At 34.8% G+C, this 17,636-nt stretch overlaps 1 protein-coding gene across 2 annotated transcripts in view; it reads right to left on the bottom strand.

Moving 5' to 3' along the window:
- Positions 1–11,845: 11,845 nt before the first annotated feature.
- Positions 11,846–17,636, bottom strand: part of LOC136337642 (sodium channel protein type 9 subunit alpha) — a 163,070-nt gene continuing 157,279 nt past the window's right edge. For both annotated transcript variants that reach the window (XM_066279172.1, XM_066279171.1), the window contains one exon: positions 11,846–16,410. In XM_066279172.1, the coding sequence (XP_066135269.1) occupies positions 15,221–16,410 (1,190 nt within the window). In that variant the 3' untranslated portion in view covers positions 11,846–15,220. The remainder of the gene's footprint in view (positions 16,411–17,636) is intronic.

Here is a 17,636-nt window from a genome sequence, read left to right as displayed (position 1 = left end):
ACTATTTTAATTTCTACTGTGATTCATAACAATAAAAAAAGAAAAAACAAACATTCCAATACATTAATAAGGTAGCATTGGCTTGCCATTTTGTTATTTATTTTCTACATGCCTTGTCTTTTTTCTCCTCCTATTCCTCCCTTACTGCCTTCTTCTGTGTTATTTTCTAGTGTTGTATTTTAATTCCCTTGTGTTATACTTTTGAGTTTTATTTTAGTGGTTGTCCTAGGGCAGTGGTTCTTAAAGTATGTGCCAGGGCGCACTGGTCCGCCCTAGAAGATTTCCAGGTGTGCCCTATGGCAGTGGTTCCCAACATTTTTTGGGCCACAGACTGGTTTAATGTCAGAAAATATTTTCATGGACCGGCCTTTAGGGTGGGACAGATAAATGCACAAAATAAAATTATGCAACTGGCATAAAAACTGTGGTATTTTTAAATAAAAAATTGTCGAACTTATGAGACAAGCAACAAGAGTGAGTCTTAGATGGATGTAACAGAGGAAATCTGGTCATTTTTTAAAAATAAAACATAGTTCAGACTTAAATATAGATAAAATGGAAATAATGTAAGTTATTTATTCTTTCTCTGCGGACTGGTACCAAATGGCCCACAGACCGGTACTGGTCCACGGTCCGGGGGTTGCGGATCCCTGCCACACAGAGAAATATGTGCCTGTTGGGGACCAAAAAACCAACAGGGTTCTTGGAATTTAGATTTTGGAGGGACAGAGGTGTGGGGAATTGACTTTAAGCTGACAGTCTGCCCAACCCCCCCCACCTCACTCGCCTGATTAGGTGGCAAAAGGCTGCTAAGCTGTGGTGCTGGATTGTTTACACTATCCCCCATGTTCCCCAGAAAGACTGGAGGCAAGTTTCTTCTATCCTTTGTTTGGTGTAAAGTTAAGATGATATGTATAGTGGGGGTTTTCTGCACTCAACACAATTAAGAGTAAAAAGAGAGGAATTCTTCAATGTATTGACGAGGAAATGAGAGTTTGCCTTTCAAATATATGCCCAAACATTGAAAAAATTGCTAGGACACATCAGGCTCATGTTTCTCATAAACACAAGAATGAAAAAACTGAACACATTTGTGCTGGGACCTGCCGAATTTACTAAATCTTACTAAGAATGTATCTATATATATAACGATAATGTTTTTGTTGGTTTTTAAAATTTTTTAACCCCTCTATTTTTATGAATTCTAAAAAGCATAACTCAAAAAATGTAACATAAAAGTATTTTTTAATGTCATAATAAATTTAGTTTTGTCATATTTATTTCATTTAATTACCATAAAAGCACACTTGGACTTTATATTTTTTCTTTAATATTTGACTTAATTATTATAACATATTTCTCAGAAATTTGTATATAGTGTGCCTACAATTATTTGTAGGATTTTATTTTATTTTATTTTATTATTTTTTTTTTTTTAATTTTTATTTATTTATTTATTCATTTTAGAGAGGGAGAGAGAGAGACAGGGGGGAGGAGCTGGAAGCATCAACTCCCATATGTGCCTTGACCAGGCAAGCCCAGGGTTTCGAACCGGCAACCTCAGCATTTCCAGGTCGACGCTTTATCCACTGCGCCACCACAGGCCAGGCTATTTGTAGGATTTTAAATGCACCCCAACTTCAAAAAGTTTGAGAACCACTGTCCTAAGAGAATAAAATCAACATTTTAACTAGTCTTTTAAATGCATGTCATTTGTGGAGATTCCCAAAAATATGTTTTGTCTTTACAAAATCCATTATGAACATCTCAGGCCCTAGTTTTACATTTACATTTTTGTATAATCTTGTTAACTTCAATTATTATTATTGTCTCAGGCAGCTGCAATGTTAAATAATTGCAATCACCCTCAGGAAAAAAGCTGTTTGCACTGGCTGAGCTCTGTGCCAGGCCAAATAAAGACAGTTTTGCAAGGGAATTGTCTAGGGAATTGACAATTTTTTGAAAACTGGACTTTTGGGAAGCTCCAAACACAATCTGTTTTCTCTAAAGGCCTTTGTGCTGCAAGTTTTCACCATGATTGTGAAACTATTGATTTTCAAAACTACTCTGAAGCTTACTGTTCTTACTGAGATTCAAACTTTGATTTCCAGAGCCCTGAAAAGTTGATTTTGAAAAATTTTCCAGTGTTCTTGTAAGTTTTTTTTGTGAAGTGAATTATGAGAAGTTCTTACTCTGACATTTCCACTAATTTTCTGAAAGCCTAATTTAAAAAATAGATGGAAAAAGCAAACACATGTCCCAGAACAGGATATTCAGCTTGAATTTTTAAAGTTTTCAGTGCTATGTATTGGAAGGATTCATTTTCTGATAGATGATTTATGGTCATATTAAGCCTTAACATCCTTGTCATTGACTCATGCAATGTGGCTTGTATTAAAAAGTTGACACTTTAGTGTTGAGTTGTATAACAACTTTGTGGCAGTTTGTAATACTGATCACTCTCTCTTTGTTAATTCTCAGTCCACCATGTGCATGCCTCTAGTCACATGTATACCCTGTGATTGACTTAATCTGCTCTGTATTCAACCACTCCTAGGACACAGTGACTTCTGGCTGTGTTTCTGGCTATGTGTCTCTAACCCTGATGTCTTTTCTTTTCTTTTCTTTATATAAATATTTTTTATTATTAATTTTAATGCAGTGACATTGATAAATCAGGGTACACATGTTCAGAGAAAACATCTCCAGATTATTTTGACATTTGATTATGTTGCATACCCCTCACCCAAAGTCAAATTGTCTTTCATCACCTTCTATCTGGTTTTCTTTGTGCCCCTCCCCTCTCCCACCCTCCTCTCTCCTTCCTCACCCCTTCCCAACCCCCCAATCCTCCCCCCCATTACTATCACATTCTTGTCCATGTCTCTGAGTCTCATTTTTATGTCCCATCTATGTATGGATTCATATAGTTCTTAGTTTTTTCTGATTTCCTTATTTCACTCCATATAATGTTATCAAGGTCCATCCATGTTATTGTAAATGATCTGATGTCATCATTTCTTATGGCTGAGTAGTATTCCATAGTATATATGTACCAAAGCTTTTTAATCCACTCGTCCACTGACGGACAGTTGGGCTGTTTCCAGATCTTCGCTATTCTGAACAATGCTGCCATAAACATGGGAGTGCATTTCTCCTTTTTGAACAGTTCTATGATGTTCTTAGGGTATATTCCTATAAGTGGGATACCTGGGTCAAAAGGCAGTTCAATTTATAATTTTTTAAGGAATCTCCATACTGTTTCCCACAGAGGCTGCACAAGTCTGCATTCCCACCAGCAGTGCAGGAGGGGTTCCCTTTTCTCCACATCCTCACCAGCACTTATTCTGTGTTGTTTTGTTGATGAACGCCATTCTGACTGGTGTGAGGTGATATCTGATTGTGGTTTTAATTTGCATTTCTCTAATGATTAGTGATGTTGAGCATATTTTCATATGCCTATTGGCCATCTGTATGTCCTCTTCGGAGAAGTGTCTATTTATTTCTTTTGCCCATTTTTTTGATTGGATTGTTTGTCTTTCTGGTGTTGAGATTTACAAATTCTTTATAAATTTTGGTTGTTAACCCTTATCAGATGTATTGTTAAATGTGTTCTCCCATTGTGTAGTTTGCCCTTTTATTCTGTTCTTATTGTCTTTAGCTGTGCAAAAGCTTTTTAGTTTGATATAGTCCCATTTGTTTATCCTGTCTTTTATTTCACTTGCCCATGGTGATAAATCAGCAAATATATTGCTGCGAGAGATGTCGGAGAGCTTACTGCCTATGTTTTCTTCTAAGATGCTTATGGTTTCACAGCTTACATTTAAGTCTATTATGTATTTTGAGTTTATTTTGGTGAATGGTGTAAGTTGGTGGTCTAGTTTCATTTTTTTGCAGGTAGCTGTCCAATTTTCCCAACACCATTTGTTGAAGAGGCTGTCTTTATTCCATTGTATCCCCTTACCTCCTTTGTTAAATATCAGTTGTCCATAGAGCTGTGGGTTTATTTCTGGGTTCTCTGTTCTGTTCCATTGATCTATATGACTGTTCTTATGCCAGTACTAGTCTGTTTTGAGTACAATGGCCTTGTAGTATAACTTGATATCTGGAAGTGTGATACCTCCCACTTTATTCTTCTTTTTTTAAGATTGCTGAGGCTATTCGGGTTCTTTTTTGGTTCCATATAAATTTTTGGAATATGTGATCTATATCTTTAAAGTATGTCATTGGTATTTTAATAGGTATTGCATTGAATTTATAAATTGCTTTGGATAATATAGACATTTTAATGATGTTTATTCTTTCTAACCATAAGCATGGTATATGCTTCCACTTGTTTTTATCTTCCTTGATTTCTTTTATCAATGTTTTATGATTTTTTGAGTACAAGTCTTTAGTCTCCTTGGTTAAATTTATACTCCTAGGTACTTTATTTTTTGGGTTGTAAGAGTGAAGAGGATTGTTTCCTTAATTTCTCTTTCTGACTGTTCATTGTTGGTGTATAAAAATGCCTCTGATTAATTTTATATCCTGCCACTTTGCTGAATTCATTTATCAGGTCCAGTCATTTTTTGACTGAGACTTTAGGGTTTTCTATATACAATATCATATCATCTGCAAATAATGATAGTTTTACTTTTTCTTTTCCAAATTGAATGCCTTTTATTTCTTCTTCTTGTCTGATTGTTATGGCTAGGACTTCCAGGACTAGGTTGAATAAGAATGGTGAAAGGGGGCACCCCTGCCTTGTTACTGATCTTAAGGGGATTGCTTTTCATTTTTGCCCATTGAGTATGATGTTGGCTGTGGGTGTGTCATAGATGGCTTTTATAATGTTGAGGTATGTTCCCTGTATTCCCACTTTGTTGAGAGCTTTGATCTTGAATGGGTGCTGGATTTTATCAAATGCTATTTCCACATCTATTGAAATTATCATGTGGTTTTTCTCCTTCCTTTGTTTATATGATGAATCACATTGATTGATTTACAAATATTGTACCAGCCTTGCCTCCCCAGAATAAATTGCACTTGATCATGGTGTATGACTTTTTCCATATATTGTTGGATCCGGTTTGCTAATATTTTGTTGAGGATTTTAGCATCTATATTCATCAGGAATATTGGCCTATAATTTTCTTTCTTTGTGTTGTCTCTGCCTCGTTTTGGAATCAGAATTATGCTCGCCTCATAAAAGGAGCTTGGAAGTCTTCCTTCCTCTTGAATTTTTTGAAATAGCTTGGGAAGGATAAAAGTTAGTTTTTCTTTTAATATTTGGTAGAATTCACTTGTGAAGCCATCAGGCCCCGGACTTTTCTTTGTTGGGAGTTTTTTGATAACAGTTTCGATCTCATTTGGTGTAATCAGTCTGTTTAGGTTTTCTGATTCTTCCAGATTGATTTTTGGGAGATTGTATGGTTCAAGAAATTTGTCCATTCAATCTAGGTTGTCTAGTTTTTTGGTATACAGTTGTTCATAATATTTTCTTACAATATTTTGTATTTCTGTTGTGTCAGTTGTTATTTCTCCACTCTCATTTCTAATTTTATTTATTTGAGTCCTCTCTCTTTTTTTCTTGATGAGTCTAGTTAAAGGTTCATTGATCTTGTTTACCTTTTCAAAGAACCAGCTCCTAGTTTCATTGATCCTCTGTATTGTTTCTTTAGCCTCTATGTCATTTATTTCTGCTCTGATCTTTATTATTTCCTTCCTTCTACTACATTTGGGCTTTACTTGCTGTTCTTTTTCTAATTCTTTTAGATGCAAGGTTAAGTTGTTTATTTGGCTTTTTCTAGTTTCCTAAAATGTGCCTGTAGTGGCATGAGCTTCCCTCTCAGTACTGCTTTTGCTGTGTCCCATAAATTTTGAGTTGTTGTATGCTCATTATCATTCATTTCTGGATTTTTTTAAATTTCTTCTTTGATCTCATTCTTAATCCATTTGTTATTTAACAACATGCTATTTAGTTTCCATGTGTTTGAGGATTTTTGGGTTTTCTGTTGTGGTTGAATTCCAGTTTCATGCCATTATGATCAGAGAAAGTACTTGATATGATTTCAATCTTCTTAAATTTGTTGAGACCACTTTTGTGCCCTAACATGTGGTCTATCCTAGAGAATGTACCATAAGCACTTGAAAAGAATGTATATTCTGCTGCTTTAGGGTGAAAGTTCTGAAGATATCTATTAAATCCAGTTGATCTAGTATGTCCTTTAAGTCTGCTGTTTCTTTGTTAATTTTTTCTTGAGCATCAATCTAGTGATGTTAGTGGGGTATTGAAATCCCCTACTTATATAGTATTGCTATTGATCTTGCCCTTTATATCCCTCAAAGTCTACTTTATATATTTAGGTATTCCTATTAGGTCCATATTTATAATAGTTATATCTTCCTATTGGATTGCTCCCTTTATCGCTATATAGTGGCCTTCTTTATCTCTTAACTATATCCTTTGTTTTAAAGTCCATTTTGTCTGATATAAGTATTGCTACCCCAGCTTTTTTTTTTTCATTCCATTTGCATGAAATGTTTTTTCCTAATCTTTTACTTTCAGTCTATGTGCATCTTTTGTTTTAAGGTGTGTCTCTTGTAGACAGCATATGTATGGGTCCTGTTTTCTTATCCATGCAGCTACCCTATGTCTTTTGATTGGATTATTTCATCCATTTACATTTAATGTTATTATTGATATGTCATTGTTTATTGCCATTTTATTCTTTAAAGCTGTATTCCTCCTTTTCTATATTCTTTTCCCATTTTGATCTGTTTACAACAGGCCCCTGAAGAATTGGTTTGGTTGTAATGAATTCCTTGAGAATTTTTTTGTCTAGGAAGCTTTTTATTTCTCTTTCAATTTTAAATGATAGCCTTGCTGGATAAAGTTGTCTTGGTTGTAGGCTCTTGTTCTGCATTACTTTGAATATTTCTTGCCATTTCCTTCTGGCCTCAAGTGTTTCTGTTAAGAAGTCTGATGTCATCCTTATGGGGGCTCCTTTGTAGGTGATAGCCTTTTTTTTTCTCTAGCAGCTTTTAATATTTTTTCTTTATCACTTACTTTTGGTATTTTAATTATAATGTGTCTTGATGTAGGTTTCTTTGGGTTTCTCCTTAATGGAGTTCTCTGTGCTTCTTGAGCTTGTGAGAGTTTCTTCTGCATTAATTTAGGGAAGTTTTCAGTTATGATATGATTGAACAAAGTCTCTTTCCCTTGTTCTTTCTCTTCTTCTTCAGGAACCCCTATGATGCAGATGTTATTTCTCTTTATGTTGTCACAGAGCTCTCTAAGAGTTTCCTCAGATTTTTTGAGTCTCTTTTTTTCCTTCTCTGCTTTCATGCCTTCATTCAACTTGTCCTCTAACTCGTTGATTCAATCTTCAGCTTTATCCATCTTGTTTTTAATTCCTTCCATTGTGGTCTTCATTTCTGATATTGCATTTGTCATCTCTGACTGATTCTTCTTTAATATTTCAATATCATATTTTATACTTGCTATTTCTTTATTTAGGTGTTTGTAATTACCATCCATTGTTGTTCTAAGATCCCTAAGCATCCTTACAATCATTATTTTGAACTCAGCATCAGGAAATTTGGCTATTTCCATATCACTCAGTTCATTTCCTGGAGGTTTTTCTTGTGGTTTCATTTCGATTGCACTTCTCTGTCTTCTCATTATGTCTGTGTGTTTGGGTGTTTTGTTTGTAAAGCTGGTTGAGTCTAGGCTTGGTGTTGTCTGCCTCCAGTTTTCAATTGTGTTATTTCTAGGTCTTCTTGGGTTGGCATCAGCTATTATTTGTAATCCACTTTCAAATTTGGGCTGCTTGGAAGTCTTGATTTGTTTGTTTTCTTAACAGGTGATAGTCTTGTTTACTGATATCAGCAGGGGGCTTATTTGAAACTGTATCCAGGAATGCAGTGGGTGTAACCTGAGAATCTGAAGGCCTCTTCCACCAACTAATCTCTCTGGGGGCAGGGTGTTTTCTCAGCTTTAGCAGGGGGAGGTGAATTTCATATTTCCATGGAGACCTCAGTTACTGACCCTCCTCCCCACTTCTTGTTTTCAGCTGTGTCTTGTTGCGCTGATTGGAGCTGGAGAGATGTATGGAGATCTGTGACCCGGAAGCACTTTAGTCTTTTGTTTTGTGGAAGGATCAGCCCCTCCCCCAGCTACAGCCACCTCCACACTGGATGAGTCAGCTTCTCAGGTTGTCCCCTGCATTCCTCTGCCCCTCACCATCTCTCTCTCTCTCCCCTCTTTCTTTTTGGAAGACAAGCTGGCCTTTTCAACACACCTCATTCTCTGTTCACCAGGCAAGTGGCTATGAGCAGTATTTTCTGCTTTTTCCCTTGGAGTGAGAGCTCTTCTGGACTCTCAGCCTCACCCCCCCCGTTCCTGTAAGCAGGGGAGATTCAGGCACTCTCTACCAGGTTTGTTGTGGCTTCTTCTTTGCTCCTTGGTTTTTGAGAGCTCTTCTTGTAGTCCAGAGTTGGTTTTTCACTCTGATTGTTCCTAAATTAGTTTGTAATCCAGTTCAGTCGTGTGAGCTGGAAGTCTCTGTGTCTGCCTACTCTGCTGCCATCTTCAGGTCCTCCAACCCTGATGTCTTCACTGAACTTCAGTCCCTTTTATTAAATTGGTTTTAAGACTTCTTTACTTTGGTCCATAGTACTTCATACTCAACACATTTAAAACTAACCTTCCTCACTGTTTATACTTACCTCTAGATAAGCTCTTCTTCCTCATGTTTTCATGATACCATATAAAAATATAGCATAGTACTATTATCATTGGCTGATTCTTTCAGGACACAGTAGATGCTCAATAGAATTTTATTGAATTTATAAATGAATCCTAGATTGAGAGATACTTCAGAAAATGCATAATAGATTGTTGCCCTTTAAAGTTACTATTTATGGGCCCTGGCCAGTTGGCTCAGTGGTAGAGCATCGGCCTGGCGTACGGGGGACCCGGGTTCGATTCCCGGCCAGGGCACATAGGAGAAGCGCCCATTTGCTTCTTCACCCCCCCTCCTTCCTCTCTGTCTCTCTCTTCGCCTCCCGCAGCCAAGGCTCCATTGGAGCAAAGATGGCCCGGGCGCTGGGGATGGCTCCTTGGCCTCTGCCCCAGGCGCTAGAGTGGCTCTGGTCGCAGCAGAGCGACGCCCCGGAGGGGCAGAGCATCGCCCCCTGGTGGGCAGAGCGTCGCCCCTGGTGGGCATGCCGGGTGGATCCCAGTTGGGCGCATGCGGGAGTCTGTCTGACTGTCTCTCCCCATTTTCAGCTTCAGAAAAATACAAAAAATAAAAAATAAAAAATAAATAGTTACTATTTATGTAATTTGGAACTAGTCAGGGCTGTCTCTAATAGATTAAGAAACTGAGACTCAGCCAATATAGTGTGCATCCTTTAAGTTCACAGTCACATTGTTAGTTACAGAAAAATGTAAACTCATGATATTACATAATATAATATTACTGTGTATATGTTTTTATATTTACATCTGATGATCCTTAAAGGCATATGATTAGGTATTGCACTTTGAAAAACAGAACTTAGGTTTCTTTAAGTGCTTCCAATGCCACATCTAATTTGCTTTATTGATTTTATAAAAAGAAAGAGATTAGTTTTGAAGATTTTAGTTCCCAAGATAGCAAAAACAGGGTAGGAAATATTATTCTCTTACTCTAAGAAGAAATAACTGGACAAGAAGAAATGCTAATATGGAAAAAATGCCAAAGGCTGCCATTTTAAGCTGCCAACTGATTCCTCAGCTTTGTGTAGATCAAAGTGTTTTGTTTTTCTATATAAGCATTGGCTTCTTTAGACCACATTAATTATGCCCCTTCTAGCTCTAAGCATGAGAATTGGTGAATTTAAACTTTATTCCTAAGGAAAACTATTAAAATACTCTTGCCTGAAAATATGCACTTCTTCCTGCAATCATTCTTCCGATTTCTGCTATAGGCTGTGACTGAGTCACAAAGCTCAAAGAAATGGCTTCTCTTGTTCTCCCTGGCTCCCTCCCAGATCCCTTTCTGATCATAAGCTAGCTCTAAGTGGTATTCTGGCTGCAGTGTCCAGGAGACAGACCCATTTGTATTTAAAGTAAATGAATGATGTATACTGCTTTAGAAATAAACATTTCTTTTTATTGCAAGAGTTAGGGCAAAATTAGATGACTCTAAGTCTTTTATCAATCTTTGTTCAGAATTTAGGGTCAAAATGAGATGATTAGGGTAAGGTAAGTATATAATTGTAATTAAATTACAGAAAAAATGAAGCAAAGAGGAATTCTTTCCCCACTGGTTTTCTCCCACTCTTATCAAAACTGATTCTATTGACAGCACCAAATAGAACCAATATATCAAGATGTGCTGAATTGTTTAGAGAGATTACAAGAGAATTCTGTCTTTACTTGTTTCTTAAAGGTTGTCAAAATGAGGTTTTGATATATAGAACTTTGGTTGTTGTGAGCTTCATGGGATTCTTTAGGAAAAATAATATTTTCTTTAGAGTTCTGGTATCTATTTCTCATCCATAAAATTTTATTACAAAATTAGTTCTTAATTTTCAATATTGAGAACATCAAGGTTAATGATAATGTCCTAGCTTCAAAGAGAATCATATATTTTTATTTGAATTACATATTGTTTTCTCTTTAAGTCTTTGACCTGAACCGTCAAAAGTGAAATGATTATTCTAGATCTTTTTTTTAAAAAATCACTCATTTATAGGAATGAGAAATAAAATAGCTACTAGGAACCAAATATTAGTTCCTGAGTAATTTATTTTTTGGCAAAACAGCTAATAAACTATTGAATTGGATTACTAGGATACTTCTGGAATTATAAAAATTTGCAGTAGAAGAATATGCATAAACTCAAGTCTTAAGTTACGACCAAAAATTATAACATATACATGACTCATAATGAATGATAAAAACAATATAATATTACTCTCTGTTATTTAGAATCATTTGTGCATTGTTACTTTAGTCTTCTCCTCAAATAAGAGATTTGGATTGTTTATTTAGCTAAATAAAGGAATTATAACTTCAAATTTTTTCATAGAATAAGCTAATCCTTTGTAAATAAGCATGTTACTCAATTTTAGTATGTTGCTTGAGATCACAAATATCAAAAATAGCTCAATTTTGAAATATTTTGATTTATCAATATTGTCATATCACAAAATGTTCAGTATGTATCAAAAGGAGGCATGAGACTCTTTGGGGTAACATATTTACACAAAGCCATATAACTTAGGGAAAATACTGTTATTGTTTAACATTTATGGAGAATGCATTGTGCTCCTTTATGACTGAGAGGTAGCTTGGGTTCATATTTTTTGTGGCAAATTGACTGTCACACTTAAATCTATTACTAATATAAACACTTTATTCTGTGTTGTTGGATAGTGTTCCAATGGTTTCATGTGGATTTTCTCATTCTGTACTTATGACCATCTCTGTATGTTACTACACTCACACAAATGCATACTGTCAGTGCACGACTAAATGTTTATGTATTTTCACTTCCTGTCTCAATTTCTTTTTCCTTTGGCACAAACTCTGTCATGGATTTCTATGAATTGTTTTGGAACTCTGTTTTTTTTTTGTTTTTTTTTTTGTCCCACGTTTCTTTTATTTTGGAAGCCTTCTTATGGGGGCATTTAAAATAGGCCTTCTTTCAATTTTTTAAAAAAAGCAATCAGTAGCTGCAACTTGTTTCAGGATGCACTGAATTTATCTCCTTAAAGGTTATTCACAGAAACAGAAAATACATGTAAACATGATTTTATTTTTCTGATGACTTTTATTTATAGATTCTATTACAGTGTGTAAGTCTCAAATATAACTACAATATAACTGATGACAGGCTCAAACTCAAATCTGAGCATTCATAGATGTATAAAATTTGTAAAGACTTCTATGTAAACAGCATTATTATATTTATGGCTATTCATTTATTTTTGTGAAGCAATTCTTGTTTTCTTCAAGAACATAACATAACAAACCACAGATATTTTAAAAAATTGGTGGCCTCTATACATAGGTTCTAAACCCATTACATGGCCATTCTAACTTAGCTGGCCCTTATTTCACTATTTTCATTAACATTTCCCCAAAATTTCTATTTAGAACTACTTTATTTACATATGCAGTTTTCTTAACTCTTTTTAATAAAGCTATCAAAATTCTATAAAATCATGCCGAACATCTTGGATTGAGGTTTAACAATCAGCATTTTAGAATCAGCCCACAAGTCACTTAGATCTTTTGCAAACAATGTAACATTCAAAATATCCAAATTATATGTATAGATTAGTGTTCAAATCTGTTTGCTTCCATTTTATTCTAATTTAAATTTCCAGTGTAACTGCCATTCTGCATCCTGAGGTGAAATGAGTTCTGTGATCACGTAATTTAAATATTAGTATATCAATGACTTCTGGAGGGTAGCATCTCACAAGCAGTAACCTACATGAAAAGAGGTCTAATTTTTCTTCAAGCTTACTTTAGTTCCAAATATTTTGCCTAATTGATAAAAAGTAAAAACTAGACATTCCTGGGAATACATATATATGGACAAATCCTAAGTATGTTATATTTTTTTAAAAATTATAGTTGCATGTAATAGGAGGAAAAGCAACTTTATATACTTTATATCTTTTTTGAAATGCTAATAAGAAACCATGTGGAGGAATCAGTTACTAATATATTTTGTTTTACATAAAAATCAGAAAATGTAAAAACATTAATAGTAAATCACACATAAACCTGCCCATCATACATCTTTTCATAATATAATCTATAAATATGCAAAATGCAGGTATATTTATATGTTTTTAAAATAACCAGGATAGATTTAATTCAAATTTAAGGTGATATTAATTTCTTTATTTAATGTATTAAAAATCTTATAAATGTAATATATTTTGTATAGTTTCCTAATTAAATTTTCAAAATGTATTTTCAACATGCTTAGCAGTTATGTGATGAAATGCTCTACAGAGTTTAGGAAAACACTGCATGGTATCTTTCATATTAAATTGAAAAATGGCTCAAATAATCAAAGATAAATGGTTGAACACAGGTATAAAGAATCTTTGGCCCTAGATTTAATTTTATATGTACCTAAAGACAAATGTCTACAAGGGATGATCACTCTCATGGATCTCTCATAGATGTTGTGAAATATATCACAATGAAAATATTTTCTAGCTGGGAAGTTCTGTGTTAATGTCTTTGCTTCTGTCTGACTTTCTCATATCTGTTTCCTAGTCTCTCCTTTCTGTCTCTCATTCTCTCTGCATACCTTTTCAACTCTATAGGTATGTTTAAATCTCCTTTATTTATTTATTTTTTAAAGATTTTACTTATTCATTTTGAGAGAGAGAAGAAAGAGAGAGAGAGAAGGGGGAAGAGAGGAAAACATCAACTCCCATATGTACCTTGACCAGGGTTTCAAACCTGTGACCGCAGCATTCCGCGTCGATGCTTTATCCACTGCGCCACCACAGGCCAGGCTCTCTTTTATTTGTAACTAGCCAGAACAACACAAATGCAATTAAGGACTTATTTTAGAAATATAATTCATGTTCTTTTTAACTTAAAAAAGCAAATTAATGAAATATCTACTAAATGTTTTCTTTAAAAACTCCCACAAAATCTAAATAAAACTTTCTCCCTCTATAACTTAATTGTTGCCTGTGCATGTATAACTTAATAGGAGAGAGACCTCATATAAACTGAAATAAACTAAAGAAAAGACCTGAAAGAAACTGATGCAAAACTGCCATGGCCATTCTTTTCAAGCCACTATTAAGAATTTTTTAAAAAGTAGATTTGTAATCTTTGGTAGAAGAACAACAGCTAAAGCAAAATGATTACATGTTTGGTGAATTATAAGCACCGGGTACTTTACTGATTGATGCATAATATTTCTCATAGTTGTGTAACTTTAAGGAGAAAGTGACATCCTCCTTATTCTTAAATGAAAGAATAGTGGTCTAAAAGAATTGTACAAATTAGGAAAATGAATTAGTGACAAGAGAGCAAGTTTTCAAGAATCTCAGTTGAATGCTTTTTCATTCATACTAAATGCAAATCTGAGTGTCTTCTATGAGTTGAAAGCTTGCCATACACATTTAGGATGGTATACAGGTGATATAGTGAATTCTGTGCCCAAGTCATGATCTGCTCAGACATGTACAATGGTATAAAACAGCTCATATCAGGAAGTATTTCATTGAAGGGAAATATCAACTCTGTTTAGTGCTAAAGGATGACTAAACAATACTGCATGAGAAAGCAGAAAAATGTGACAAAAGAGATTAAAACTTGGGTTGTTATTGGTATTTTAGGGCAACAGAGTCTAGTATTAGATTATATAAATGATAGTAAAGTCTTCAGTACATTCCTTTTTTCAATTATCTTCTTTTTGTTTCTTTTGAGGAATATGATATATACTTAGAATAACTTTTCATGTTCTATGATTGTATGAACTAAGAAGGATATAAAAAAGACAGGCTATAAAGCACACTACTCTAAAAGTAAATCTTAATTTTGGTTGCTACATGAGTAAAGATAAATGAAAAGTAATTTTGGAAATGAATAGCCTACATATGTTTTTAAATTTATAGCACATGTAAATTGGTTCTGATGGAATACAGTAATTTTAAGCACCTCAAAATATAGAATGACTTCTGTACATGGATATGAGAGTTTTGTTCCCTAACTCCAAAAATGTTTTAACTAAGTATTCACTACTTATCTCCACTATTTCTTTCAGGGCATTTTATGGCAAAACCAAGGCAAAATACTTTTGTAGATACCCAAATGATAGATATGTAGGTGTGTGTTTGTATTTGCATGGGAAACATGAATGTTTACAATTCTGTGAAAAGATGACAAGGCAGACAGGTGTGAACATTTTCTACATGGTCTTGTGATTTATTAAAAGCAAATAAAATTAAATTGCTTTTGTTTGCTGTAACCAATAATCCCTATAGAGGTACTCTTATCATTCTTACAGAATCATTTACCAGTGCAAAAATAGCCGATTGCTAATGCTGCCCACCTACCTTAGGGAATCACGGCTAGTGACTGCACTGACTGAGAATATTTCAATAAATAGTTTTGGCATAAACCACCTTAAAGGAGTCTTATTGATACAAGTATATCACCTTCCTAGGCTGTAAACAGTTTATTAAATATGAAGCTCTATTATGTGCTTTCCCTTCCATCTTTTCCTTTGTCTTCCTTTTCTGTTTCGTCTTTTTCATATTTGTCTTTGTCTGGTTTTGTTACACTATCATACGAAGGCGGAGGGATGGTAGACGGGGTTGCATCTGCCTTTTCTATACTTGAGTTCTCATTAATGTTACCATAAACCATATCTTCTTTATGGCGCAAATAATCAACTCTGTCTCCATCTTTTAGGTATATACTTGATATATTTTTGACATTTTGCCTTAAGCGGTGATGTCTGTAGGCACGCTGAATGACGGTAGCAGACACATCTTCTTGCTTTCGTTTTAGTGTAGTTGTGATGGGTTCATAGGACACTTTAGAAGGATTTGCTGCCATGAACCTTTCTTCCATCTGTGAACGAAGAGAGTCCATCTCTCCACCTTCACCCAAAACACGCTTTGTAAAAGCAAATAAAATATCAAGACAATGAATCCGGTCGCCATTGACCATGGGCAGATCCATGGCAATGAGCTGGACTTTGTTTGGTTTTGCTATGAGAAGAGGAGGATCCAGGGCAGCTGCAAAATCAGAGAGTTTTCTGTATTCTATAAACTGGGTGGCATCGGGATCAAACTTCTCCCAAACCTCGTAGAACATCTCAAAGTCATCCTCAGTCAGGGGTTCGGTACTTTCTTCAGTCGCAACACTGAAGTTCTCCAGGATGACAGCAATGTACATGTTAACCACAACCAGAAATGAGATGATGATGTAACTGACAAAATAGAATATTCCAACAGATGGGATTCCACAGTCTCCCTTAACTGAGCTTCCGGGGTGATCTTTCTCAGGGTCGCAGTCTGGAGGTCCACTATTAAGAATAGGTGCTAACAATCCGTCCCAGCCGGCAGAGGTGGTAATCTGGAACAGGCAGATCATGCTGTTGCCAAAGGTTTCAAAGTTGAACATGTCATTAATTCCAGCTTCCTTTTTAACATAGGCAAAGTTGGACATTCCAAAGATGGCGTAGATGAACATGACCAGGAAGAGCAGGAGGCCGATGTTAAACAGCGCAGGAAGGGACATCATCAGAGCAAAGAGCAGCGTGCGGATCCCCTTGGCCCCTTTGATCAGACGTAGGATTCGGCCAATCCTGGCAAGACGGATCACTCGGAACAGGGTAGGTGATACAAAATATTTTTCTATCAGCTCAGCCAGAAACATACCTGGTGAGGAAGAAAGAAATAAAAAAGAAATATTTAAATTTCCATGTAACAAAAATTTTGGCTCTAAATACTATAGTTTTATTTGCCAGCTTATCTCTTATGATTTCAGGACTGGCATTTTATTGAAAGATATTTCATAAAGGATTGAACAATCCCAAAGGAAAATGATTAGACTTACCTCTATGACATTTTTCCTCCTTCACTAAGTCTGTGGACATTGGTTATTTTTCCTCCACAATAATTTATTTTAATTATAAAAATAATACCTACTCATGTAGAAAATTCAAGCAATAGGGTAAAATGCAAATATATATATATATATATATATATATATATATATATATTTGCATCAGCTGAAATATCACCAACCATAACTTTGTTTATATTTTGTTAAGTGTCACTCCAGGCAGTTTTCCATGCAAGTACATGTTTACCTACGTACACATATGAATGTAATCATGTTACATAAACATTGTTCTGTAATCTATTTTAGTCACCATGTCATAAAAATATTTCCATACAAATGACAACTACGTAATTTCTATAGTTGTAAAATGTTCTGTAAAAATAACCACATAGTGAAGAATTTTATGTTGTTTCCAAATTATGATCTCCACAATCTCTTCCTGTCTAAAATTTATAATTCTAAAATAAATGTAATCCTAAAATACCTAACAAGGCATTTACAAATAATGAAAAAAACAAAAGAATATAAGAACTGCTATGGTAATGAAGAGGGAAAAAAGTATAAAACAATGTACTTTGATTCATTGACATGACTGGAGTTAGTTGAGAAATGATTGTATTTTATAGATTTACCAAGTCTAAAGCCATAAGACATAAAGATGACATTTCTTGAGACCTTAACTTTACTTTGAATTCAGGAAGAATTTTTATAAAGAGTTACCAATATTATGGCTATTAATATTATCATTAATCCAAGGTCAGTTCTCACAGGGGCTAAAACTGGAAGTGACTTGAGATTCTCTGTTGGTCTCCTAGGACATACTTACATATAGACACAGTTGTTACCATTGTGAAGGATAATCCTGGAGATCAAATACTGGATCTAGAGGTATTATGTCCTTCCAACAAATACACAACTTGAAGCTTTGAGGGCTGTAATGTGAACTCAGGAATTCTGACATAACGTTTTTGTTTTATATAATTTTTTTAAGGTTCCTTCATTCTTTCATTTTTATAACTTACTCAAAAGTAAATTTATA

The sequence above is a fragment of the Saccopteryx bilineata genome, chromosome 5, assembly GCF_036850765.1.
Source record: "Saccopteryx bilineata isolate mSacBil1 chromosome 5, mSacBil1_pri_phased_curated, whole genome shotgun sequence".
Taxonomy (NCBI): domain Eukaryota; kingdom Metazoa; phylum Chordata; class Mammalia; order Chiroptera; family Emballonuridae; genus Saccopteryx; species Saccopteryx bilineata.
Note: the sequence above shows the minus strand (reverse complement) of the source record. Positions and strands in the feature narration are given on the sequence as shown.